The following is a 26,163-nucleotide window of genomic DNA, read 5'->3' as shown; positions in this document are numbered from 1 at the left end:
CTCTCTGGTGTGCTTGGAAGCTAAACGAGCCCCACCTTGAGTCTGCATACCAGGAAAATCTCCCATCTGTGCCATTGCTGGTGACACTGCCTCCTGTCACCTGCACTGTGGGATGAAAGATCTCTTCCCAGGGTCCTCCATCCCCCCCCTCTGGATCAGAGCTCCCATCCGGCTGAGCTCTCCATCTAAACCCCCTTCACCAGCTGCCTGCTCCTCCACTTCATCCCTGCCCTCCCTGCAGCTCCTGCCTCCCTCCAGGGTCACCCTGAGGAAGCAGCCCTGTGTCCCCAGCCATAATGTGGAGTCACTCCTCTGTGAGGCCCAGTGTCAGGGTGTGTGGGAAGACAGAATCAGCCAAAGCCTCTTTGCAAATGCATCTGGTCCAGCTATAGCCTCCAGGCTCCCGCCCTGGGCCCCCGGGTAATCCTGGCCATGCCTGGCTGCAGTGGGGAGCTCCAACCTCCTCCCAGCTGGCTGCAGCCGCCCAGCACTGGAAAGAGGCCTTGCAAACAGCCCCCTGCCCACTGTCAGCACCACACTTCCATCTGCCCCAGTTTGTGGATGCGGATTCCCACCGCCTGCAAGTGGCTGGGAAACACAACGGCAGCACATGTGGGCATCTGCCCTGCCCTCAGCTACTGTCAGATGCAGTAGTGCTGACCAGCTCCTGGTCACTGCTAGTTTCAGCAGCAGGATGGTATCCCCAGCTGTGCTGGGGATATTAAGCTTGTGCATATTAAGCTTGTCCATGCTAAAGCAAGAGGATTCTTGGCACCCTTTCCATCCTCCATGTAAGGAGAAAGGGACCCCCTTTGTCATTTTCCTGGGCAGCCCCAATGGCTCTCAGCAGTGCGGGACCTCTGGGAACATCTACCTGCTCTGCTCCCAGCTACTGACAGCTTTCCCACATCTTTGCCCAAGCACTGGGGAGGGATCTTGCTCTCACAGGCTCCACCTGACAAAACTCCAACTCTCTGGGGAGGGAATCTTCTGTCCTGGGGCCAGCTAGGGGACGTGTTCCATGGGGTCACATCCTGACAGCTCGGGCAGCTGACAGCAAAAGGCACAGCCTGAATAGCTGCTGTCGGTGACCACGCTGGCTACTGGGACAGACTCCCACGGCCACACAGGCTGCGCCGCCTTCCGGGATGGCTGCTCTGCTGAGATTCTTCCAGCACTGTCCCAGATCTCCGGCGCTGATGTGGAGCCAATGGCATCTCTGCTCTGAATCAGAGCTGGCACGCAGCCGCGCGTTGCACAGACGGCCCCACATGGCACAAAGCACAGCCGAGCACACGGCCGGGGCACAGCGCTGCCAAGGGCAGATCCGACAGCCGTGAGCACGCGGGGCGCAGCTCGGACCCTCAGACAGGCCGAGTGTGCTGCAGGCATCTTCACGCCCATGCGATGCAGCACACAAAGCTCTCAGTGTGTGCAACCCCCAGATCTGATCTCCGTGCATCACATGGAGCCACATGTCCCCCGCGCAGCACAACCAAAGCTTCCCTCCTCCATCTGCACCCTGCACAGAAATCCGTGCACACGCGGCTAAAGGCTGCACAGAGAGCACGGCCCCACGCAGCCACGCGTGTGCCAACACCCCCAGCACCGGGGCTGCGCTCCCTCCCCTCGCTGGGGGCCGGTTCGGGCACTCCCTCCCAGCTCGGAGCCGCCATCCGTGCCGTCCTGTCTCCTCCCCTCTCCGCACAAATCCCACAACTCCGCAGCACTCCTTCTGATGGCCAACCCGTGCTGCAGCCGCGCGGAGCCCCCCCCGGCAGTCCCCAGGCGAGCCGCTCCCTGCCCGCAGCGCACGGGGACAGCTGCAGCGCCACCGCAGAGGGACGCGGAGCCACGGGAACAATAGCAAATGCGCGCAGCGAGGGGCGCACGGCCGCGTTGGACTTCTCCCAGCCCAGGGACAGCTGGCACGGTTGACGGGCGGCGCGCTGGCATGCATCGCTCGTCCCCACTGATGTCACCCCGTCGCTTGGGGAGCGTGCGGGGATGCGTGCTGCGCTGGGATACGGGGCTGCGTGGGGACAGGCGCTGCTGAGGAGCCCCCACCCCAACGTGTCACCCCTCTGATCCGCAGCCCCGCTCCCCATGAGGCCACCGCTTCTGCCGCTGCTCGTCCTGTGGGTGCCGCGGCTCCTGGGGACCCTGGCGGAGGTAAGCCCCCATCCCTCGGACCCCCCCATCTGTCCGTGTCTGGCTCGGAGCGTGCTGGCGATGGGGGCTCGCATAGTCCTACCCCGCTGAGGAATGACGGCATCGTTCTGGGCTGCCTCTCCAGCCGTGCAGCTGCACCGAATTAGCGGCGTTAGCAATTACGAGCTGCCGCTTTGCTCTGCTCACCCCCCCTCGCCGTTGCCATCGTCTCCCGGTGTTTCTGCTGCCGTTGCTGCCAGGCTCCCCCCGGGGGTCCCGAGCCCCTCCGCTCCCCTCTGTGCACACAGTCCCCAAAACCACCGCACTTGGGTTGGGAGGAAGCCAGAAATGAATCATCCCGCAGAGCAAAGGGGAAAATAACTAATGATTACTTCTCTTGTTGCGGGACAGGGAGTAGGCAGAGGTTTCCTTTAATGTGGGGAACTGTCCCCAACCTAAAGCAGGACACACCCTGCTCGCCAGCAGGCTGTGGGGGGATGGGTGTCCTGCCGGCAGCACCCTACAGTGCTCATGTCCTCACTCTGCAGCCAGGCTGAGCTCTGGGGTACCTCTGACCCCGCATTGTTATGGGGACGGGGCAGTGAGATTGCTTGCCCAGAGCTCCCTCCCTGCTCAAATCCTCCCCCTGTGCCCTGGCCGTGCTGGTGGGATGCCCTCGCCCAGTGAGCACAGCTCCGTGTGGGTCAGCGGGCCCAGGAGCTGCGCTAAGGGTTGGGGCAGCTCCCATGTCCTGCCTGCTCAGTCTGTCCCCTGCCTTGGCCAGGGGTGCTGGTGCTCTCCCAGGCCATGACAGTCCTCAGGAGTCGCAGCCCCCCGCACCCCCAGCTCTGAGCACCTCACCTTGTCCACATCTCAGCCGATGTTCTCTGTCCCATAGGGAGAGGGCTGCAATGGGACAACGCGGGCAGGGCTGGAGGCACGGGATGCACCTGGTGACAGAGGTGAGACCTGCAGCTGCCGGGTGATCTGCAGCAGCAGTGGGCTGTGGGGGTACCTGGATGTGGATGCGGTCGGCAGAGTTTGTCTGTGGGGTGTGAGTGGTGCTGTGACCTTGTGGGCTGCAGGATGTGCCCTGCTGGTTTGGGGAGCTGGGACATTTGTGAAGCAGCCCATTGCTAAGTGAGGGACGAAGGCAATTCAGGCGTTGGAAACCTGAGACAAGCAAATAAACATGGGTGGAGATCTCATACCTCAGTGATGTGAGAGAGATCCCACAGTGAAAAACCACTGCTGCATGAACTCTGTGCAGGGTGCAGCCCCTCTGGCTGTCCTCAAGAGGAGCTCAGCCATGCTCTCAGCTCCGCAGGCTGCCGGCACCCCGGCGTGCTGCCCGGTTTTCCCAACTACTGCCTCTAAATGACAGCATTGCATGAAGTGGAAATTGCACGTTGTTCTGAGAGTTCTGTGCTCTCCGGCTTTGTAGGGAGGGCACGCGCTGCACCTGAGCAGTCCCAAAGGTGCCCCTATCCCCAGGGCTCACCCCACACTGCTCTTAGCTGTGTAAAGGCAGCCCCAGGCGGCTCTCTGGGGCAATAGCTGTGCTTGGTTAAAGCTTTCTTGCCCTGCCAGGCCCCAGGTAAACCTGTTCCAACATGTTGCACGTTGCAAATTTTAAGCGCTAATGATTACACAAGTGCCTTATTAGCATTAGAGCTGCTTAGAAGCTGCAGCGCTGGGGACGGCAGCAGAGATGGAGCACGGAGGGGTCCCACTGCAGCTTGGCACTGGTGCCCAGGCTCAGCGCTGAGCAGCTCCAAGGGCAGGGATCTGATGGCAGCTTTGGCCACCGACCCACCCCTTAGACAAAGCCCCATGTGCCACTTCCTCGTCCCCCCCACTGCAGACACGGGGATGTGTGGGCAAAGCAGGTGATGGCCTGAAGCCTTTGGCGTCTTTATGCAGTGCAACAGATGCTCAAGGGCACCTCTTTCACATTCATGATGTTTTCAATTCCTTCTTGCTCCTGCAGGGCTGATCCTGAATGTCAGTGCAAGTGACCAGGGCCGGTCAGGTTCGCTCCTGCTCTCCTGGGATGAGCCAGAGGGGGGTGCTGAGGGCTTTTCGCTCACCCTCTCCCCGCTGGGGTCGGGCACACTGCTGCAGAATGGATCTGTGGGACCCAACGTCACCAACTTCTGGTTCCACGGGCTGACCCCTGGCACATACTATGAGATTGAGGTGACAGCCGCGCTGCGCTGCATGGACACTGCCAGGCAGACAGTCACAGCACAGACAAGTAAGGGCTTCCCCTGGGACTACAGGTCTGAGATTTGCTCCGTGATTTTGGGACATCTCTGCCAGTCGCTGTCAGACCCAGCCTTGCTCCCTGCACCCCCCCAACCCCGGCGAGGGTTGGGGAAGGAGCAGAGCTGGGGAGCCAGCATCCCTCTGGAAGGCAAAGTGGTGCAGGTGAAGGCAGAAAAACTGGGACAGGAGAGCAGAACTGGAGGGAAGGGCATGGCCAGGAGAAGGGATGGGGTCAGATAGCAGTGTGTCCTGGGCCAAGCTTCCCTGCCCTGTTCAGTCACTGTGCAGAATGACACAAAGGGACAGAGCGGGGATGGGGCAGCTCACACTGCCGGTGGGAGGGCGGGGGGCTGGCAGGGAGCGGACGGGGCTGTGCGCGGTGGATTGGGCCCATCTGGTGGGACCTCCCCTGCGGGAAGCCCCATCCCACCCCTCCTGAGCCACACGACAAAACCTGCCGGCCCCATCGCGCTGTACCTCATGTAGGTCCTTCACCCGTCCGCAACCTGAGCCTGAGCAGCGGCGGCAGCCCGGCCTCGCTGCAGGCCTCCTGGGCAGCCGGCAGCGGGCAGTGGGACGGTTACCAGCTCAGCCTGTACCACAGCGACTCACAGACGCTGGTGAGAAATGCGTCCGTCCCACCCAACGCCACCGCCTTCCTGTTTGATGGCTTGGCTGCTGGCAGTGAGTACGCCCTGAAGGTCAGCACGCTGGCTGGGGCCGGGCAGGCGAGCACCAGCACCCACCAGTGGACAGGTAGGGATGGATGGGTGCGCGTGTCCCGGGGGGAAGGCTGGGCGGGATGAAGGGTTTGGGGAGGAAGGGTTGAAACACGTGGGTTGGTGGAGAAGGGGACGAGGACCTCGGTTCAGAATGGGCAGTTTGTGGAGGATGGGGAAGAGCTGGGAGCTCATCGTAGAGTCGTGGAATCACTAAGGTTGGGAAGGACCGGTAAGGTCACCGAGTCCAACTGCTGACCTGTCACCACCATGCTGTGAGCTGAGGGATGTGGAAAGGACCACCACACATGGTGTGTCACCCATGGGGACAGCCCTACACACCTGTCCTGCCCTGTGGGCCCCATTGCCCGGTGGGGCTTCTCTGCTCCGTAGCAGAGGAGGGCAGCCTTAGCAAAGAGCCTCAATTGATGGGAGCTGCACAAATGTTGCATTCCACAGCCTGGAAAAATATGGAGGGACTTCACAAGGCCCTCAGCTCACCTGGGCAGGGACATGGGGAATCTGCAGCCCCTGTGACAGTGCCAGGGGCAGAGAAGGAGACCCTGGGGAGGGAGGGTGATGGCAGCCCCCAGCATGACTGTGCACTGCCCAATCTCACTGTTTCCCCCCAGCACCCTCCATCCCCACCCAGCTGAGGCTCAGCCCCAGCTCCAGCACCAGCCTCTCAGCCACCTGGGTGGGCGCAGGGGGGGCTGCGTGGCTGCACCTCGTGCTCCGCAACCTCCACACCCAGACGGTGACCAAGACCCTGTCAGCCAAGAGAGGCCTCACCAGCTACAGCTTCCAGCATCTCCAGCCTGGCACCCAGTACTGGCTGGGGCTGAGCGCCGTGGCCGGGCCCTACGCCGTGGAGGGGCCCAATGCCACAGCATGGACATGTGAGTAATGGAATGGGGGCTGGGGGCACCTCGGTTGCCGTGACTTTCTCTGATCCAGCCTCTGAGTGTGAATGTGAATGTGCCAGCACCTGGGTGCAGAGGGTAGAAAGCCACACCAGGACCCAGCTCTGGGGAGCCAGGATGGTAGATGAGGGGACAGGCAGCCTGTGGTCCCCGTTGGTTGCTGTCAGAATAGTATTGTAGAACCATAGCAGCTTAGGTTGGAAGGGACCATTCCCTGCCATCACAGTGGCTGTAGTGCTAGGAGCAGCTCTAGCCTCAGACTTGCTCTCTCAGACCAGGAAACCACGAGGAAAATGCAGAGCGCAGTCCAAGTCGTGGACAAGAGCAATGCTCTCCAGCCCTTCCTTGCTCTGCCTGCCAGTCCGGGCAGCTGCAGCCTGCTGACTGCGCAGCTCGGATTTTGGAACAGCTCCACACCCCCAGCTGCTTTGGTTCTGCTGTGGAGCCTGACTCAGTCCCTGCAGTTGTCTGACTGACCCGACTGCACAGCGCCCAGAGCCAGACACACAGCCCAGCCAGGAGCTCCGTCCAGGCTGGATCCTGGGAATATCAGCAAGGTCGTAACAGGACACCCGTGGAGATGAGGGGCCCCGTAGGAATTTCCCAGCAGGGCTGAGTAGGAATGGTTGTGCTGGGGACTGGAAACAGCACGCTCCAAAAGGATGCTGAAGGCTGGATGCGGATAAGGCAGCAGGAGTGAGGCTGGGGGTGTGTGAGGCGACTGTGGGGTCTCACACGGCTGTCTGTCCCTTCTGACCAAGCAGGTATTGCTGCTGTACCTGGCAGCCCTGAGTTACAGCACACAGCAGGCCTTGGGCTGGGAGTCTACACACCCCATCCTGACCCCCTCCCGTTCCCCTCCAGACCCCCTGAGCCCCACCAACGTGACGCTGAGCGGTGCGGAGGAGCAGAGCTCCCTGCAGGCTCACTGGAGCACCCCGGCTGGACAGAGGGACTTCTACCTGGTGACACTGCGGGAGGAGGAGGTCGGTGCTCCCACCAGGAACATCTCCGTCGGGGGAGACAACGGCCACGTCACCTTCCATGGGCTGAGCCCCGGCAAGCAGTACTCTGTGCAGGTGACGGCGGTGGCTGGGCCTTACCGAGCTTCTGCCCGCAGCGCGGCAGCCTGGACACGTAAGCAGAAAGCTGAAGCGTGTCTTGTTGGGCTGTTCGGGTGCCTTGCAGAGAGGCTGAGCTCCTGCAGATGTGTCTGTGGGAGCAGAGATGGGGCTGTGTGATACAGCTGCACCTGGCCCTAGAAGCAGCTAAAGTCTGCTGCGCTGCTCTTCCTCACGAGAAGGGATTTGAAGATCCGTGGCAAAGCTGTGCCAAGTTGTGGCAGGCACCAGCCAAGCCTGAAAGCTATGCACTCACCTCTCTCTACTCCCAGCAGCTGCTCTGGGGGCATGTATCTCACCAGCCCCTTTAAAGCAGCATCTTCCTTGTACCTGGCCCCTCCTGGGTGACTTGGAGCCATGGCCAGTGCCCAGGCAGATGCCCCAGAGCTGCCGCTCCTGGAAGAAGGACTGGAGCCCGGAACAGTGAGCGGGGCACTCGCCCAGTCCTGAGGCTGAGAGCAACAATCTCCCTGCAGCCCCGCCTGCCTGTATTTGATGGGAGAAGTGCTGCCTGATGACATGAATCTGTCCTTGTGCATGACCCTGCCCTTGTCCCTTGCAGAGCCGCTCCCACCGTCTGCTTTGAGCCTCTCCAGCCACGGCAGCCCCTCCAGCCTACGAGCCAGCTGGGAAGAGGCCATGGGAGAGGGCTACATGTTGGCCCTCAGCCCCACAGAGAACCCCGTGAAGAACAGCTCTCTGCTCAGAGGTGCCACCAACGTCACCTATGAGGGCCTTCGCCCTGGGACCCTCTACACCTTTGAGGTCAGCACCGTGGCTGGTCCCTACACCTCCACACCCCGGCGCATCACCAACTGGACATGTGAGTCCCTCCGCCCTTGCTGCAGCCAGCCCTGGGGGTCCCACTGCATCCTGCCTGTTTCCCACGTGTTGTGCCTCAGGGCATGGCATAGCAGAGATTGTTTGCAGCCTCACCCAGTAAAAGGGCACAAGGCTCAGGAAGAAGGCAGAAGTGTTGCTGGATGTGTCTGACCCTCATCTGTGCCCCTGCCACCCAGCACGAGGGTCAGCAGAGCCCAGTGCCCTTCTCCCCCCTTTGGCTCCATTTTGGTGGCACTGCTTGGGCTGGATATGCCCTGAAACAGCTTTCCTCACCAAACACCTTCTCCTGTCTGGGCTCTGTGCTGGACCAGTCTCTGGGCCAAGCTGGTCTGTAGATGTCAGCGGGGATGGCATGCTGACCCACCCTGGTGTGGGCGTTCCTAGGAAAGGGGCTCCATCTCAGCATGTTTGGGGCTGCACCTTTGCAGGTGACCCCAGCTCAGTGGCTCTACACCTTTTCTCGTAGATCCTTTGCCCCTGGAGCAGCTGACGCTCAGCAATCAGGGCTGCAGCACTTCTCTGCAAGCAGCCTGGAGAGCAGCGCCCGCGGGCAGCACTGGCTACACAGGCACCCTGTGGGAGAGCAGATCTCAGAAGCAGGTCAGAAACGTGTCTGTGGGGAACAACTGGACGAATGTCACCTTTGAGGACCTGGTCCCTGGGCGACAGTACACACTGGAGATGGCTGCTATGGCTGGGCCTTACAGATCCAGCGTGCGGTCAGCCACAGACTGGACATGTGAGTGTGCAATGCCTGCCCCAACACTATTGCAGATGGCAGCCACAGCCTGGCCAGAGAGGGCAGGGAGTGGAGCACGTATGGGGGGATGGACAGACAGACAAAGGAAGAGCAGGACAGTCAGAGCCACTTCCAGCCGTGTTGGAAGCAAAAGAATCCTCAGTGCAGAATGGAATGTGTTACTAATGGGTACCCAGCACACCAAGTGGGGTCCTGCTCCTATGTTGCAGAGCAGACATTCATGCTGTGTGGGGTTTAATTTCCCAGTGCTGATGACCTGACTGGGGGCAAGCAGCTGAGGGTGCCCGTGATGAGTACACAGCAGTGTAGGACCCTCTTTGCAGCCAGCTGCCCTGCACCCACCTCCTCTTGATGCTGTTGGGCTGCAACTCATCCTCCGTGCCGCATCCCCACCACAGCCCCCACCCCACTGCCTCCCCTCACTTCTTGCACCCCCCAGACCCGCTGGCTCCATCCGGCGTCACCCTGACCAACACCCGGCGCCCGCTGGGACTCTCAGCCTTCTGGGACAAGGCTGCAGGCGACGTGGACCAGTTCCACCTCCAGCTCTACAGCAAGAGCCATCCAGCGCAGAGGAACATCTCCGTGGGGCCAAACATCCACAACTTCACCTTCCTGGGGCTGTCCCCTGGCGTGCAGTACTTCCTGAAGGTGTCCGTCCTCGCTGGCCCCTACCGATCCTCGTCGCACTTTGCCACCGAGTGGACATGTGAGTGAGGGCTGGCACTGCCTGCAGGACCCGCAGTGACACTGATGTGCCCGGGCCATTCTGTGGAGCGAGAGCTGCACTCTGCATGCTGATGGGAATGGGAACCATGAGTTCGGTGCTGTATGATGCCTTCCGGGCCCTCCAAGAGCAGCCCTATTGAGCTGCCTAGGGCATCCATTGTCTCCAGGCTGGCCGCAGACCAGCAGAGGGGGATGCAGGATGTGCACAGAGTGCCGTTGGACTTGCTGCTGCTGGGTCACCTGCTCTTAGGTGGCTCTGCTTAGACCGGGTGACCTCCAGAGGTCCCTTCTCACCTCAGCCATTTGGTGATGCTGTGTGAGCAGTTCTGGGGAGCAGAGGGCTCTGTTCTGTGCCCACCTGCACACCGTGCGCAGTGGCCACCACTTCTCCCTCAGTGCGATGCAGAGGTGTGGGCTGGCTCCTGTCCTCTCCAGCTGCTTTTCCTTGCCATCTCACGGATCTCTGTGCTGTGTTTCCTCCTAGATCCGCTGTCTCTGGCTAACGTGAGCGTGCAGCCTGGCCGGAGACCACAGGAGCTGCACGTGAGCTGGGTGGAGTCAGGCGGTGGCAGAGAGCATTTGGTGCAGCTCTCGGTGGCAGAGTCCCTGTCCATCATCAGGAATGTGTCTGTGCCCCGTGGTGTCACCCACCTGGACCTGGAGGGGCTGGTGCCGGGCTCCCGGTACCGAGTGGAGATCATTTCTCAGGCTGGGCCTCATCGCATCTCCTCTCAGACTGCCATAGGCTACACAGGTAGGAAGGCAGCCCCTCCGCCCATGTCCCACATCAGGCTCGCAGTCCTGCGGCTCCCAGATCCATTCCCAAGCTGGAATCAGCCCTGGGTGTCCCAGTCCTGCCCCTGTAACTCCATTTCTCTCTCACAGTCCCGCTACCTCCACTCTCCCTGTCCGCCAGCCCTGTGGGCGCTTCCTGGGCTCTGGCTGTGCACTGGGAGACCCCTCCAGGGCAGAGGGACGGATACCTGCTCAGCGTGCTGGAGGAAGGCTCCTCCTCACCGGCAAGGAACCTGGAACTGGGGAAGGACAGCACCAACATCACCCTGACACAGCTGACACCGGGAGCGTGCTATCTTGTTGGGATCTGGGCAGTAGCCGGAGCCTTCCGCTCCCTCCCCAGGAACACCACTGGCTGCACAGGTGAGATCACAGCACCCTCAGGTGGCTCAGAGCTGCAAGGAGCTCCTTATGGGATGGGGATCTATGTCTGCCACCCAGAACAAAGGGCACCTGGATGTTCTTCTGATGCGCTGCCTCCTGCAGCCTTCCTGCACCAAGTGCAGCAAGGAGAAAACTCCACAGAGTTGGTGGCATGTTCAGGACTGGATTGTTTTCTCTCTGTCCTTCCTTGCAGTTCCTGCTGCTCCAACAAACCTGAGCCTGACCAACCCAGGCAGCTCCTCCGAGCTCCACGCGCGGTGGAACAAACCCCTCGGCAGGAGGGACCACTACCGTGTTGTTCTGCACAGCCTCACCCAGAGCAGAGATCGGGTGCAGACCGTGAGCCAGGATGCCCAGAACATCAGCTGGACTCACCTGGAGGCAGGCAGCAGGTTTGCTGTGCAGGTCGTTGCTGTCAAAGGCTCTTTGGAAGCCTCTTCTGCCAACGTCACCCAATGGACATGTGAGTCTGAGGGGCTGTGTTGAGCCTCAGATCCCCCCGCGTGAGCCCCACAGAGTGCTCACCATCACCTTCCCCATTCCAAATCCTCTCTGTTGTTCTATCTCCCCTGCCACGTCCAGCTGCAGGCCCTGGGGATATTGTGCCTGGACTACGTGCACTAAGCCCGTGCCTCCCTCCAGGAGGAACTCTGGTGGCCATCTCGTCCCATCCCGGCACGCAGAAGCTGACTCTCTCCCTCTTGCTTTCCAGATCCCTTGGCCCCTGCCAACCTCACCCTGGGCAGCCCCTCAGCCTCAGCACTGCGGGCATCCTGGGCAGCCATGGCACGAGGAGCAGAGAGTTACGTGGCAGAGCTGTATGACGCAGCCTCCGGCCGCCGTGTTGGACACGCGGTGCTGGCTGGGGGTGCCAGGAGTCACATCTTCCACGGCCTGAACCCCGGCACTCGCTACAGCGTGGCAGTGAGAGCTGCAGCTGGTCCCTACCACGCCAGCACCCCCAACCTCACCCACTGCACACGTGAGTACGGTGCTCTTCTTGCAGTCGTGTCCTCCACCATTCCCAGTTTGATCCAGAGGCCATTCTGCCTTCCTCTCCCACCCACATTATTATATTGCCTGGATACAAGAAGAAATTTCTTCTCAGAAAGAGCAGCCAGGCAGTGGCGCAGCAGCCCAGGGAGGGGGGGGGTCACCATTCCTGGAGGTGTTCAGAGCTGCGGAGATGCGGCACTGAGGGACGTGGTCAGTGGGCACGGTGGGCGGATTGGGGTCGGACTGGTGATCTTGGAAGAGTTTTCCAACCTTAAGGATTCTATAATTGTATGGTCTCCCCTCCGCCAGCCCAGGCTTGGCTCCTGCCAGTGACTCCTGTCTCCCCCCCAGGCCCGCTGCCCCCGACTGCCGTGCGCCTGCTGAGCACCGGGCACCCCGACAGGCTGAGCGCGTCCTGGGGGGCTGCAGCCGGGGGGCACGATGGCTACATGCTGACCCTCTACCACACCTTGCTGGGCACCACGGCAGCCATGGCCTCAGCTGGGAGGGACAGCCACAACGTCACCTTCACGGGGCTGGCCCCAGGGTACGAGTACTCCCTGGAGGTCAGTGCCACGGCTGGACCATACCAGACAGCAGCACCCAACGTCAGTGGTTGGACACGTGAGTGCCCAGGGAAATTTCCCCTGCAGAGGGGTGGGAGGTTTGCACCACCCGGAGAGTTTATGGGGGCCCTGGTGCCTTTGGAGGTGCGGATGGGTGCAACATGCGGTGGTTGGTGCACGGGCACACTGCTGAACTCATGGGCATGTGGATGTTCTGCTCTGTAGGACTGCATCAGTATGTGCTGATGACATGCAGGGTTCCCCAGCTGTGCCCACATGGTGATACCCCGCTGCCCAAGCAGCCCCATCTCCCTGCACCTCCACAGATTTGTACACACTTGCTGAACTCCTCTTGCAGATAGAATCCATGTTTCCATAAGCTCTGCAAATTGGTGCAGTAGAAGAGGCTGATCCCTCTTCCTCCTAGGAGAACAAATCTTTGCTCTGGAGGTGGACTGATCAGCCTCTCTGCTCACCCAGAAAGGTTTCAGGGCTGGGCAGGGTTTATATTGGTCCTATGCCAATTCTATTGGAGGATGAGTACACACAGCTGTGGCAGATGCTTGGAGGTGGGCACAGAGAGCAGGGTGAGAGCAGGAGCTGGAGGGAACAAGGGCCACAGGTGGGAAGGGGATGGAAACGAAGAGAGCTGGCAGTGTTGCAGAGTGGCACTGCACATCCCAGCCCTCGGGGGTCCTGCTGTGCGGTGTCCTTCTAAGCACCTTCTGCCTGATGTCTGGTCCCTAACATCAGGTCTTGTGCCCCCCAGCCCCGCTGCCCCCGACTGCCGTGCGCCTGCTGAGCACCGGGCACCCTGACAGGCTGAGCGCGTCCTGGGGGGCTGCAGCCGGGGGGCACGATGGCTACATGCTGACCCTGTACCACACCTTGCTGGGCACCACGGCAGCCACGGCCTCAGCTGAGAGGGACAGCCACAACGTCACCTTCACGGGGCTGGCCCCAGGAAGCAAGTACTCACTGGAGGTGGCCTCCATAGCTGGGTCCTACCGGACACCTGCGGGGAACGTCAGCAACTGGACATGTGAGTAGCTGGCTTTGGAGTTTGTGCCTTGGCTGAGTGTGGGTCACAGCAAAGGACGTGGCCCCACTGATGCTTATGGCAGCCTCTGAGCCCAAAGCCCAGGGCTCAGCAATGCTGTGGTGCTGAGCACAAGGAAGTGCCCCATCTCACGCAGTGCATCCCATCCGATGGCACTGCTGGGATGCCCGAGCCACGTCCTCAGACTTGCATTGACACACGATGCTCATCTTTGTCTCTGCAGATCCCCTGCCGCCCCGTAACGTGTACATGACAAACCAAGGGTACCCCAACAGGCTGAGTGCGTCCTGGAGAGCTGAACCGCAGGGACACGACGGTTACAGGCTGCTCCTGTACCACTCGGGGTCGGGTGTGTTGGCAGCCAGCACATCTGTTGGGAAAGGCATCAGCAAGTTCACCTTTTCTGGCCTGGATCCGGGACACAAATACCTGCTGGAGGTGATGTCTGTGGCAGGGCCCTATGCAGCCTCCGCAGGGAACATCAGCGACTGGACGAGTGAGCAGTGGGGGCTGCAGGGCTGCATGAAGCTCAGAGTGCTGGGGTGGGGGGAAGGGGGCAGGGATGGGGTTGGGAATGTTGCCTGGAAGCTGCAGCAGAGGGATCGTGCTTTGGGGGTCGTGGAGGAGGGCAGGCAATACATTGCCCTTGGGTACCCCTCCACCCCCAGTGCCTTGCTCCCAGGCACTCAGAAAATTCCTGGCATGGGAAATATGGGGAAGTTGGCTTTTTCTTTTTTTTTGTAATTTTCAGGAATGTGGAAATGGCAGATAAGCACAATAAGTCTTTTCATGTGCTTATCCCCACAGTCCCTGCGCTTTGCTTGGGGGATCCAGAGGTCTCTGCTCCCACGCTCAGCCAACACTGCAGGGTACTGGGAGTCATGTGCAGAGCCCTTCAGGCAGGTCGTTAACAAAACTTGCTAATTGGCAGGAGGAAGCCATCTGCTCATGTTCATCATCTGCATGTCCTCCCATTGCCATTTAAAGGCCGTTTCTCATAGTGGCAGCCAGCAATGTTATCACTGAGCACACGAAGCTTCCCTGCATATTACCCATCTTCTGCTTACATCTCCGCAGAGCACAAGAGTGCCTGCTGTCCCACTCACCGCCCCGCTGTGGTTTCCCTTGCAGCCCCCTCAGTTCCCCAGAATGTCTCTGCGGTGGCGGAGGGGAACAGCACAGTGCTCATCTCCTGGGGCAGCACCCCTGGGCAGCAGGACGACTGCCAGCTGTGGCTGCGGGACCCCCGGAACGGCTCAGTGCCACGGCGGCACGCACTCACCAAGGGGCAATTCCAGCACCTCCTGCACGGGCTGACCCCAGGCAGGAACTACTCCGTGTCCCTGAGCTGCGTGGCCGGGCCCTATTGGAGCAGCACCAAGCCCTTGGCGGTGGCTATGGGTGGGTATGCGCAGGTTGGGGTTGGGGGTGTGAAGCACGGGGGGGGTGGATCACCCTTTGCGTTCAGCAGTGGGGTGCAGGTTTTCTTGGTAGGCGATAAGGAGACCCCATCAGTAGGGTGAGCCCACCTCTCACATCCCTGGGTGTCTCATTCAAAGAGCCAAACCCTGTGGAGGATGTGCGATGCCTACCAGAGCCGAGGAGCCTTTTTGTGAACTGGAGCGGCTCTCCTGGAGACGTGGAGGCTTACGAGGTGGTGACAGAGGGGCTCTCGGACAGCCCCCCCACCCCCAAGCATTCTGTGAGCGTTCTCGTGAGCCAGGCCAGCCTGGAGAGGCTGCAGCCGAACTCCTCCTACCGAATCACTGTGAGCACTGTGGGCATCAATGCCATGAGGAGCCCTGCTGTCACTCTGCTCTGCAACACAACAGCAGAGGGTGAGTCCCCTCCTTCCCCGCGCACCCTGCAGCAGACAGCCAGCATTGCTGATTAGACCCAGGGACTGTCTGTGAGCTCAGTGCAGTCCTGGCAGCGCTCTGGGCAGTGGTGCTGGGAGCAGTGCTGTGGGAGCAGGGATGTGCTGACAGGCTGCGCTTGCTGGTTCCTCTTGCAGCTCTTCCCCCGCCCCTGCGAGCAGAAGTCTTCCAGGTAGAGGCCAGCTCCACCGTCATCATTTCATCTGACCTGTTCAGCGAGGAGAACGGCCAAATCGAGTACTATGGAGTCGTTGCTACCACTAATGACTCACGTAAGTGTTCTGAATTGCAGCGGCTCCCCAAAGGGATGTGGGTCCCCACACATCACCTTGTGCATCGCCCTGCAGTGCTGAGGCCCACCCAGGACGTCATGTCCAGCACGTGGTACGACCATTACTATGGGACGGAGGACTCCTACCTGGCTGTGCTCATCCCCAACCCCTTCCACCCGAGCTCCACCCAATCCACTGAAACCTGGCGAGTGCCTGTGGGAACAGAGGAGTGCGGCCAGACCCGGGCGATGTGCAATGGGAAGCTGAAAGCCAACGAGCAGTACAGGTGAGAGATGTCAGCCTCTGCCCCCAGGGGCTGCAGGAGGGTCCCGGTGAGGTGGCTGCACGCCCACCCTGACTCGTAGCAGACCCCAGGGCTCGCTGTGCCATGTGGGCAGGAGGAGGGAATGTTTGGGTTGGTGGGTAAGGGGAGCAGGAGTGAAAGGGGAAGTTGTGAACAAAGGATCATTTCTTCAGTGCTTTGTTAATAGGAGCCAAATCCCCAAGCATCCCTCTGACAAAGGGGACCTCCAGAATCTAGAGGACTGCGGCTCTCCATTCTGAAGGAACTAACAGCAAGGATGGCTGTCATGAGAGCTCTCGGAGCTCAACAGAACCATTCCTTTGGAAATCCCACCCGCAGGGCAGGATCGTGGAGGCTGGCAGCGCTTCACTGCTCTCCCGAGGCGCTGTGCTGTCGTGCCCAGCAGTACAGCTGCACTGCGATGCACTGCCATCCCATGGTCATCAGACACACTGGGGTGTTGCACCCCCAAGCTGGCACAGGAGAGCATCCAGCTGATTCAGGAGTTCTGACTCTGGCTGCCCATGCAGCCCAGCTGTTCCTCATTGCTAACCCTTGCTGCTTAAATCTTGCAGCCTCGAATCCGGATTTCTGCTCCAGTTCTGCTGTGAGTCAGGGATTGGCCTTACAGCGCACTGCCTTACAGTGCCAAACACAGCAGGACGCCCCTCTGCCCTCCCGGTATTGTCCCAGGCTCCAGCCAGAACACTCTCAGTGCTCCCAGCGCTCCCCTGCAGTCTATCATTAGCTTTCTGTGAGGAGGCATTTAAGGCACGGTGTCATTATTCAGCCATGGTTGAATAGCAGGCACTTAGAATAGTTTGGTTGTGCAGGGCCTTTTGCACCTCATCACAGCTAGCTTTCATTCTGGCTGCCCTGAAGAACAGATATCCTCAATCAACTATTGTTTTCCTAGTTAATCGTTAGCAGCAGGGTGCAAATCAGATGTCCCTGGCTGCTCATTCCTCCGACAGCCAATGCTTGTTTCCTGTCTCTGAACTATTCATCAACAAACCCTTATGTCGTTCCGTGGCTCCATTTGCTCCCAGCATTGGGTTTGGGGTGCTGCCAGAGGGTGCTCACCCTGCATCCCACAAACTCAGCTGCTAAAACCCAGAGGTGCATTTAGAAATGCTGCGTTGTGCGTAGGACGCCTACCTGAGAAGGAAGCTGGCTCTGCAGGGAGCTGGGAGGGCTCCCTGTTGGAGGGGGAAGGAGGGCAGGTCCCCACGGGAACGGGATGCCCCGACATCTTTGGGCACAAGGGAGGGTCTGTGTGGAGCTCAGCCCCCTCTGCCGGGGTGCCCAGTTCTGCTGCCTCGTGGTGCATGGGCACTGTGCTCTGCTCTGCCGTAGGTTCAGCATCGCTGCCTTCACCAAGTACGACCCTGTCACCCCTGCAGTGTCATTCACCACGTTCTCGGGTAAGATGGGGATGTTATCTCCCAGCTGCTCTCTCATCTTCCCTACCTGGCTACGCAGGTTAGAGATTAATAGCAGTTAGCTAATAGCAAGCCAGAGGGAGCTCATGGGCTGTAGTAAATGTCATAAATGGAGAAAACCAAGTCACATACTGGCTCCTACTTCTGTCCCTTCTTTCTGATTCCAGCTGCTGGAGGTAGCATGGACACAGCTCCGCTCCCAGTGCCAATAATAGCTGGAATCATTGTGGGATTTCTCCTGACACTGGCTGCTATTTTTGCTTTGGTCTACTGGAAGCAGCTCAGAGCGAGGAGGTGAGGACGGGCCATCTCTTACCCAATGTCTCAGCTGAAAATCTCAAGCAAGTCTCAACCAGGCTGTGGGGAAGAGCAAGGGCATAAAAGGAGCTTTTGGTCAACCAGGGCACCCCCTGGGTCTGGTCCTGTGTGAAGCCACCAGTTGAGCTCAGTGATCCTTATGGGTCCCTTCTGATAAGATTTTCTATGACTGCAAAAGCACCATGCGAAGGGCAGCTGCCCATGGTTAATTCAGAGAACTGGGCCATGTGCCTGATGGCCGTGGTGCTCCGTGGGCTGACAAAACACAGCACACTGACAGCATCAGTAACAGCTCCCCCGTTCTGCTTCCAGGACACAGAAGAGCAGCCTGCCCCAGGAAATGGTGACCTACAGCTTGAGGTTGGTGCTGCTCGTTGGGCTCTTCCCTCTCTGCCTGCCTCCGTTGCCCTGCAGCTCAGCACTGGGCTCTGCTGCCTTCACCTCCCAGCATCTGAGGCAACTTTTCTTCCGGACTTCATTTCATGCAGAAATGTCCACCGGCCGATCCCCATACAGAACTTCAAGCAGTACTATGAGATGAAGACAGCAAGTGGTAGCCACGCTTTTTTCCAGGAGTTTGAGGTGAGATGGGACTCCTGCAAAAGATGGGACTGTCAATGCTGGGTGAATGGTGGAGCAGTTCCCTGTGCAGGGGTGAGCCCTGCCCGGCTCGTGAAGCACTAGATTGCCATTGGTGGTGGGCTGGCAGCTCCACGATGCTTGTGCATGGCTTCTCCTTTGTCCCACAGGAGCTGAAGGAGGTTGGGAAGGAGCAGCTGAAGGTGGGGGCTGAGCTCCCAGCCAACGTCTCCAAGAACAGATACCCACACGTGCTGCCCTGTAAGTGCTCCTTGCTCCCACCAGCACCCTCCTGGGCTGTGAGGTGGGCTCACCAGGCAGCCTGGCTCCTCTCCTGGGAGGAGTGGTGTGTGCACACCTTCAGTTTCACACACCTGATCTCTTTCAGACGACCACTCTCGGGTCAGGTTGAGCCAACTGGGGGACGACCTGCACTCAGACTACATCAACGCCAACTTTGTGCCTGTGAGTGCCCGCACACCTTCCCCACATAGCAACATGGCCAAAGGACCCCGGGATGGAGGCGGAGAGGGCTGTGGGCAGGAGCTGCTGCTGGGACCACAGCTGGCAGCGGCGAGGTGTCGGGGTGCCTTTTAGCAGAGGTTGATAGACTGCTTGATGGCGAGTGCTGTGAACGCAGAGGAGTGAGCGTGAGACCAGCAGGGCCTTCTTCCTTCTTCTTCAGCTCTGTCCTCTTTCCATCCTCTCTCAGCTTGCTGCCCTGTCTCTGTCTGCTCTTTCTGCTTCTGCTCTGTGCAGCTGCATTTGAACACCCCGGAGCTGTGCCCGCATCCCACACCCCGGAGCTGTTCCCAGGTAACAGCGGGGCACACGGGAACCCGCAGGGCATTTGTGTGCCTGAGGGGCAGCGCGGAGGAGGCTGGGACCCTGCATGCTCATCTCACCTCCAGCAATGAGCAAGGAGCTGGAGATGGACCTGGAGCTGTCTTTCCCTGGTTAGGCCGAATGAGGAACCGCTTGGGGGGAAGTGGGCTGCCATTCCTTATTCCAGAAATGTAGAGCACGTGCTGAGCAGCACTCGCTTCCTGTGAAATCGGCTTCTTGCAAAGTCAGTTGCCCAGGAAACTCTGCCCACATGGGCTGAGGACAAAGGGTACTTCTCCATCTGTAGGGCAGAGCGGGACTGGCTGTCCCAGGGCAGGACTCACCTGCCTCAACCCCTTGCCAACTGCTCCTCTCTGGCTCTTGTTCAGGGCTATACGTCCCCGCAGGAGTTCATTGTCACCCAAGGGCCCCTGAAGAAAACCATCGAGGACTTCTGGAGGCTGGTGTGGGAGCAGAACGTCTGCAACATCATCATGCTGACGGTGTGCATGGAGAACGGGAGGGTACGTCTGCGTGCTGGATGTGGACCCACCAGCCCCAGCCCAGCCTCACCCTGAGCGTGAGCTGGGTTTGTGCACGCTGCCCAGGGAGGTGTGAGGTCACCCTGGGTGAGGCAGCCCCACCGTGACCCTGTCCTGCCTGTGTCCCAGGTTCTCTGTGATCACTACTGGCCGTCTGAAGCTGCACCCATCTCCTACGGGCAGCTCCGGGTTCACCTGCTGTCTCAGAGCAGTGCTGAGGAGTGGACCATGCGTGAGTTCAAGCTGTGGCATGTAAGTAAGGATCCAGGGACCCATCAACAGCTGTGAGTTTGCATGGCATGCAGTGGTTTTTCTCCTTGGTGGTGGTGCAGTCTCCCCTGCCTGCAGCAGGGTTCAAAGATGACCCAGTCTCCAGAGAAGTCATCCATCTCATAGTCAGGGATGGTTTGAGTTGGAAGGGACCTTTGAAGGCCGCTGGTCCCACTCTCTGCCATGTACACCACAGCTCCAGCAGTGCTCAGAGCCCCTGCCTTGACCTTGGAGGTCTGCAGGGATGGGTTACCAACACCTCTCTGGACAACCCGCTCCCATTATTGCTGCCTCAAACTTAGTAGCGCAGACACATCCAACACGTATCACCCCTCTTACTCATCCTTTCTCTCTCCTTTCTGTTGCTTTGCTGTGTCCCTGCTATGGGACGTGCCCTGCTGCTTCGGGGATGCAGTAGTGTGACAGGTGGGGTGGACGTGGCCCTGGCTGCAGTCGGGTGTCCCAGGGTCCCTGTGTGCTCCTGGAGCTGCAGGGTGCACACACATCCATGCACGCTGATAACCAATGTACCCCCTGGCAGGAGGGCCTCCGGGCAGAACGGCACGTGTCCCACCTGCACTACACTGCATGGCCTGACCACGGGATCCCAGAGTCCACAGCATCCATTCTGGCCTTCAGGGAACTGGTGCGGGAGCACATCCAGAGCGCCAAGGATGCTGGGCCCACCCTGGTGCACTGCAGGCAAGGCGCTGCTCAGCGGGACAACGGGTGGCAGAGGGTGCAGGGAGGAAAACAACATCCGAGGGCACTGAGGGTCTGTGGAGTCTCCTTCCTTGGGAACTGGGGATTGCATGTCCCCAGCATGACATCCAGTCCCAGGGGATGGGGAACTGCGGATGCTCAGCCTTCAGTCGCGCTGGGGCCGGTGTCCCATGGGGGGGACGTGTCCAGGAGGGGACCTCCTCAGCCGCAGGGTCAGGCAGTGTTCCAGCTGTGCTCTCTGTGCCCTCAGTGCTGGGGTGGGCCGCAGCGGCACCTTCATTGCTCTGGACCGGTTGCTGCAGCAGATGAAGCAGGAGAAGGTGGTGGACATGTTTGGTGTGGTCTACACCCTGCGGATGAACCGCTACCAGATGATCCAGACGTTGGTAAGATTTCTGCTCCCTCTTCCGCAGCCCCACTGGGATGAAAGCCTGCAGGGCTGGCAGACAGATGCCCAAGAGCACGTAGCAACAGGACCAGAACCTTTGCAGGCAGTTCTTGCCCACACCAGGTCACTGGTCTGTGGTGTCCCTTCCAACTGATGAGCCCTCTGCCCCAGGTTGGCTCAGTACTGCCCTTCATGACAACCCAGGGGAGGGATGTGGGAGATCTGAGATTGGGCTAACCAAGGCTGTGGGGTATGAGTGTGGGGGGCATGAATATCAGGCACACCCTGCCCCCTAGGCAGTGCTATACCCCCCTTCTCGCTATCTGCATCGTGCAGGATTGCTCTACATTGCTGTCTGCCTTTGCCTTCCAGTCCCAGTATATTTTCCTGCACAGCTGCATCCTGGACAAGATCTTGGAGGAACCACTCCTGGGTTTATCAGGGACAGAGACGTAAGAGCCTGCTGTGTTTCTCCTGCCTTCTCTCCACTCTGCCCCACAGCCCTGCAGACAGTGAGCTGGGATCCCAGGACAGGACAGGAGGTGACAGGGTGACCCAGCAGCTGTTCCACCCACTGCTTTAAGAAGGGTCAGCCTGGGGCTGGTTGTTCCCTGCAGCACAGGGAGCCCAATCCAGAACTGTCCTCCCCTCCTCAGTGTCATTTTTCTGGGCAATGCCAACACCAAATTTCTGCAGAGCTTTCCTGGGGCAGGCGTGGATATCAGTGGGACGCACCAGGGATGGGGTCCAGGGACTCACGGCAACTGGGCTTTTGGATGTCCCTTCTTAAAGAGGCCCAGAGGAGGGAGCAGGACAGGCTTTGCCCACGTACCTTATCATCTGAGTGTGCTTCTGGAGGTCGCACACCTATCTATATGGCCAAATTCTCCTTCCTTCAAAATGGGATGCCCTTGCCCATGCTGCGTCTTGGGAATGGATTAGGATGAGGGTTAGGGCTGCAGAGCTGGGCTGGGGGGCTGCACGAGCCTGGCCATGCTCTGCCCACAGCCCTGCTCAGCTCCTGCAGACACAGCCTGGATGCTTCTGCATTTGTTCACCCTCACCACCAGCCTCCCTCCGCAGGTCCTGCCCCGTCCCACTGAAAAGCTTTGCACAGCACTACTGCCAGAACTCAGCCAAGTCCAACGTGGGCTTCCTGAGGGAGTATGAGGTGAGAGCTGCCCCAGGCAGCAGGGAGCGCTGCCGGTCCCTCCCGCTCCCCTGTTCCAGCTCTGCTCACGCTTTCACCTCTGTCTTTCACTCTGGCAGACCCTCCTGGAGGTTGCTAAGGAAGAAACCAGCTCTGCTACACCATCACTGGGCACCCAGCAAACACGGCCCTCATCCAGCATCCTGCCATGTAAGTGCTGTGACACCTCACATCCCCTTCCCACCATGCTGGGCCAGAGCCAAACATGCTTGGAAACATGGGAGTGAGTCCAGCAGGTGGCTTTGGGGTGGCTGGGGACTGAGAGTGTGTGCTGCATGGCACTCAGGTGGGTGGGTTTGTTCAGCTTTGCGAAGGCAAAGGGGAGCTCTTACGACTGCTGGGAGGGTGCTGAGAAGAGGCAGTCTTCTCAGGTGTGCGCCATGGAAGGACAAGAGGCAACAGGGACACTTTGGAAGATGTAGGATATTCCAAATCAATATAAGGGAAAAAAAATCCCACGACGGTGGCCCCAGCTCACTCTGTCTCCCACCTATTTTGCAGATGATCGCTCCAGAGTGAAGTTTTCCCTGCTGGATCAAGGCCCTTTCTCAGGTCTGCAGGTGTGGCGCGTCCCGGTGAGTCGGCCCCCCGCAGCAATGCCCACCCCCCCAGGTTCCTGCGCTGCCCTCACCAGAGGGTGACGTTCTCATTCCCCACCCAGGGCTGCAGCTCCAGCAGAGACTATCTGGCTGTGCAGGGGCCTGACAAGCTGACCACGGAAGACTTCTGGACGCTGGTGTGGGAGCAGGACATTCACACCATCCTGACGCTGCTGCCGTGGCAGGAGATGGGGGAGGTAAGGCACTGTGCCTGCTGCTCCTTGGTGGAGCTATTAGTGACTGCTGTGATGTCCGCCATCGACACGAACCAGACCTGCTGCTGTGCACAGATTCCACATGACGTGTGCTGGCCGCTGGAAGGAGACTCTCTCTGCACAAAGCTGCTGACCATCCAGTGCGGCACGGAGAAGCCTGCCTCGGGCTGGAGGTGTATCCAGCTGAAAGTGAAGCACGTACGTCTCTGTGGGGCTGTTTTGGGGTGCTGGAGGCACGGGCTGAGAGGTGTGTGGAGATGTGGCTGAGCTGTATCCAAACTCAGCCATCAGCTCTGTGTCTCCCCAGGAGAAGAAAGGAAAGGAGAGGCAGGTGCAGCAGTTCCTGTACAGGCTGTGGAGCAACAAGGAGCAGCCAAATGTCGAGAGCTTGGTGGAGCTCCTCGGTGCCGTCAGGCGGTGCGTGCCCAGCAGGAAGAGAGCCAGCCCTCTCCTTCTGCACTGCAGGTACATGGGGTCATAGAGTCATAGGATCATAGAACAGTTGGGTTGGAAGGGCCCTAAAGACCTTCCAGTTCCACCAGTAAGGCTCTGCCCCACCAATGGCCTGAGGAGTTTCAGATGTGTGGAGAGTATCATAGAATCATTAAGATTGGAAAAAACTTCTGAGGTCATTAAATCCAACTGTCACCTCACGCCACCGTGCTCTCTCATAGCATCATTGAGTCAGAAGGTTGGAAGAGACCTCTGAGATCATTTGTCCCTTTCCTACCATGCTCACTAACCATGTCCCCAGGTGCCACACATCTCCCTGTTGCTCAGTGGGGCAGATTGGCTGTGCCTCCAGCTTTCTTTGATGGCTCTTGTGGGCTCTCATACCTCTGGTCAGTGCAGTGCTCACAGACCCAGCTCAGCCTGGCCTGGCGTCAGTGACCCAGTGACTCCTCTCGTCCTTTGCAGTGGTGGTGAGAACCAGATGGGGACACTGATCGCCCTGGATTGCCTGCTGCACCAGCTGAAAACAGAGAGGACTGTGGATGTCTATGGGGTGACCCTCCAGCTGATGAGAAGCTGCTGCCTCATGACCCCCACGCTGGTAGGCGGGCAGGAGGGGACACTGGTGTGTGCTTCTGATGGGCGCTGCTACCTCAGATGCCTTCTGGCAGCGCTTCCATTTGCTGTGCTGACGCAGCATCCCTGTAACCCCTCCCTGCAGAGGACAGGAGAACTGGGGCAGATCTGGGGCTTCCCAGCTGCAGAGCTGCCTGCAAAAACCGCCTCTGCTGCTCCACACCAGAGCTCCGCAGAGCACTGTATTCCAGCAGTGCTCTCGCTGAACAGGACACAGCGTGCCCAGAAATGCATAAAGCTGCTGCGGGTGCAGCTCTGCTGCCTCCCCACCTTGCTGCAGGTGCTGGCCAGCAAAGGGGGATCAGGGCTGGAACCCCAACCCCGTGCTTTGTGACTGCCAGCATCCTCCATCAGTGGGACGCTGCCTCCCTCCCTGGTGGGGTCACGTGGGTTTGGCTTAACAACCACACGGGGGTGAGGATGAACTTTTGAGTCGTTGCTATGGGTAACCACTGGATATTGAAGCACACATCTGTGCTGTGCTCCAGGTTGTCACTGCAGATTACCCAATCAGAACAGGCTCATAGAAAAAGTGCAGCCACTGTGGGCTCTGTGGCTTCCCCGGCCATGCAGCAGGGCTGAGCCCACTGCTGCCAGGGTGGGAGAGGCTCCTCATGCCTTGCAGCTCAGCCAGCACATCATCAAGCTGCTCGGGGGCCCCTCTGTTGGGTCTACAACCCACAACCCTCTTCCTGGCTCCCATGGCGCTGCGACCCACAGCAGCTGCCCTGCCCCTGGGCTCTGTGAGTGGAGCTCAGCCCTTTGCCTTCCTCACAGCTTGCCTTTCCCAGAGCCCTGCCAGGAGTTGGTCCTCCCCCTGCCCTTCTCTGAGGGCTTTTGGAACCCAGAAGCGTTCTGGAGCAGTTTGTGCAGAACATCATAGCAGAAGGAAATGAGGGTGGCCTAGTGAGCTCTGTGTCTGATGCTTCCTTTCTGGATAGTTCTGGTGGTACAGAGCAGTCATGGACCACTTGGGACAGTGAATTCTGCTTTACCATTACCCTGCTGGTTAATTGCAAAATAATAAGGCAAACTGCTGGAGCCCTCACCCCAGAACCCTCTTTCTCTTCCTTAGGACCAATACGTGTTCCTGTACACCTGCATCCGGGACATCATCACTCAGAAGCAGCCCTGAGGCCCCTTGGTGCTTCCCTGCAGCATCCTGCCCTCTGAGTGGGAGCACTGAGTGGCTCCTGGCACAGCAAGAGCCCTGCAGCAAGAGGGAGACCCAACCTGGCGCTGTCACCCCACTGTCAGCATGGGACGCCCGGGCAGCCTCAGGCAGCGCTCCTCTGCCTTGCTGGGGGTGGGAGGTGGGATGCTCCCCCTCTGCTCACCTTCTGAGCTCACTGGTGCCCAGGATGCTGACCAGGCTGTAGCGCTGGGTGGCCCCAGGGTGGAGAGTGCTGAGCTCTGCAGCACAGAGCGTGGTCTGGGCCGATGGATCAGCGTTGGGTACAGCCAATAAACAGCCCTGGGAAAGAGCACACTTCTAACTCCTCTTACTGTGTTGCATCAGGAGATTCCTACAGCTCTCATGGGTCTCCTTGCACAGGGACACGCTGTAAGGCAGAGCTGATGCACGGCCTGCTGCACGTTACTGCCAAGCTGCCGGCTGTAGGGAAGCAAGGGAAACCCACGGTGGGAGAGGCTGCTGTCTGCAGGGCTTCCTGATGTCCAGGAGCAAGCAATCCCATCTGGCAGCACAAAGAGATTGCAGCGGAGCCGGCAGCCGAGGTGAACCTGCAGGCAACTGCAGCTGCAGCACAGCTTGGAGGGACCAGAAGGACTTGGAGGGGACGAGCACGTGGCAGGGAACTGTCCTGCAAGCTGGTCAGCAGGTTTCACTCAGCGAGTTCAGTGCGACTGCGTCTCCGTGCTTCACATCCCAGCTGCAGGGAGGCCGAGGCGGTGGCGATGCTGAATTTACGACCTCCCACCCACTGCTGAAGCTGCAGCTGTTTCCAGAGGGTGTCGTGGGAGCTGTGGTTGGGATGAATAATTTTCCAGCCCTGCAGCTCAGAGCCACGAAACCCGGAGTGGGAGAAAGAGACAACAAAACAGTAACACAGAACAAAGCCTCCAGCACGGGCCGCCCAGCAAGCTGTGCCCCGTGCCGCGTCCTTCAGCATTCAACCCCCACCTCCTCCTTCAGCCCCCTGCAGATGCCAGAACCCCAGAGACAAGCAGGATCC

General features: G+C 59.6%; 1 protein-coding gene across 4 annotated transcripts; it reads left to right on the top strand.

The window, feature by feature from the left end:
• Positions 1 to 1,686: 1,686 nt before the first annotated feature.
• Positions 1,687 to 25,457, top strand: LOC128090287 (receptor-type tyrosine-protein phosphatase V-like). Of its 4 annotated transcripts, XM_052702515.1 has the most exons (39): positions 1,695 to 2,172; positions 3,050 to 3,113; positions 4,142 to 4,408; positions 4,906 to 5,175; positions 5,771 to 6,037; positions 6,926 to 7,198; positions 7,745 to 8,005; positions 8,492 to 8,764; positions 9,225 to 9,494; positions 9,999 to 10,268; positions 10,400 to 10,672; positions 10,887 to 11,156; positions 11,406 to 11,675; positions 12,041 to 12,313; positions 13,025 to 13,297; positions 13,539 to 13,811; positions 14,447 to 14,716; positions 14,875 to 15,153; positions 15,330 to 15,464; positions 15,540 to 15,750; positions 17,125 to 17,192; positions 17,378 to 17,504; positions 17,841 to 17,888; positions 18,017 to 18,110; positions 18,278 to 18,368; positions 18,496 to 18,572; positions 19,322 to 19,456; positions 19,604 to 19,726; positions 20,286 to 20,446; positions 20,718 to 20,853; positions 21,228 to 21,307; positions 21,939 to 22,026; positions 22,125 to 22,215; positions 22,567 to 22,640; positions 22,727 to 22,861; positions 22,955 to 23,077; positions 23,187 to 23,344; positions 23,798 to 23,933; positions 25,044 to 25,457. In XM_052702515.1, exons 1-39 carry the CDS (start codon positions 2,107 to 2,109, stop codon positions 25,101 to 25,103), a joined length of 6,813 nt encoding a protein of 2,270 aa, XP_052558475.1. In that variant the 5' UTR covers positions 1,695 to 2,106; the 3' UTR covers positions 25,104 to 25,457. The 4 variants fall into 4 exon arrangements, 1 of the variants encoding a protein (XP_052558475.1); XR_008210897.1 differs by lacking the exons at positions 22,727 to 22,861; positions 22,955 to 23,077; positions 23,187 to 23,344; positions 23,798 to 23,933; positions 25,044 to 25,457 and adding exons at positions 14,123 to 14,218; positions 18,867 to 18,923 and having other exon boundaries at positions 1,687 to 2,172; positions 20,286 to 20,853; positions 22,567 to 22,576; XR_008210899.1 differs by lacking the exons at positions 22,727 to 22,861; positions 22,955 to 23,077; positions 23,187 to 23,344; positions 23,798 to 23,933; positions 25,044 to 25,457 and adding an exon at positions 18,867 to 18,923 and having other exon boundaries at positions 1,687 to 2,172; positions 20,286 to 20,853; positions 22,567 to 22,576.
• Positions 25,458 to 26,163: the final 706 nt, after the last annotated feature.

The sequence above is a fragment of the Tympanuchus pallidicinctus genome, unplaced genomic scaffold (genome assembly GCF_026119805.1).
Source record: "Tympanuchus pallidicinctus isolate F22 unplaced genomic scaffold, pur_lepc_1.0 scaffold45, whole genome shotgun sequence".
NCBI classification, from domain to species: domain Eukaryota; kingdom Metazoa; phylum Chordata; class Aves; order Galliformes; family Phasianidae; genus Tympanuchus; species Tympanuchus pallidicinctus.
The sequence above is the reverse complement of the archived record's forward strand: the minus strand, read 5'-3'. Positions and strand labels throughout refer to the sequence as shown.

What these genes read in the sequence shown, in the direction of transcription:
- LOC128090287 (XM_052702515.1), top strand. Translation starts at nt 2,107, where the DNA reads ATGAGGCCACCGCTTCTGCCGCTGCTCGTCCTGTGGGTGCCGCGGCTC. An exon ending in CAGCACCCACCAGTGGACAG is followed by an intron (nt 5,176 to 5,770) that starts GTAGGGATGGAT and finishes GTTTCCCCCCAG; the next exon opens with CACCCTCCATCCCCACCCAG. An exon ending in CAACGTCAGTGGTTGGACAC is followed by an intron (nt 12,314 to 13,024) that starts GTGAGTGCCCAG and finishes TGTGCCCCCCAG; the next exon opens with CCCCGCTGCCCCCGACTGCC.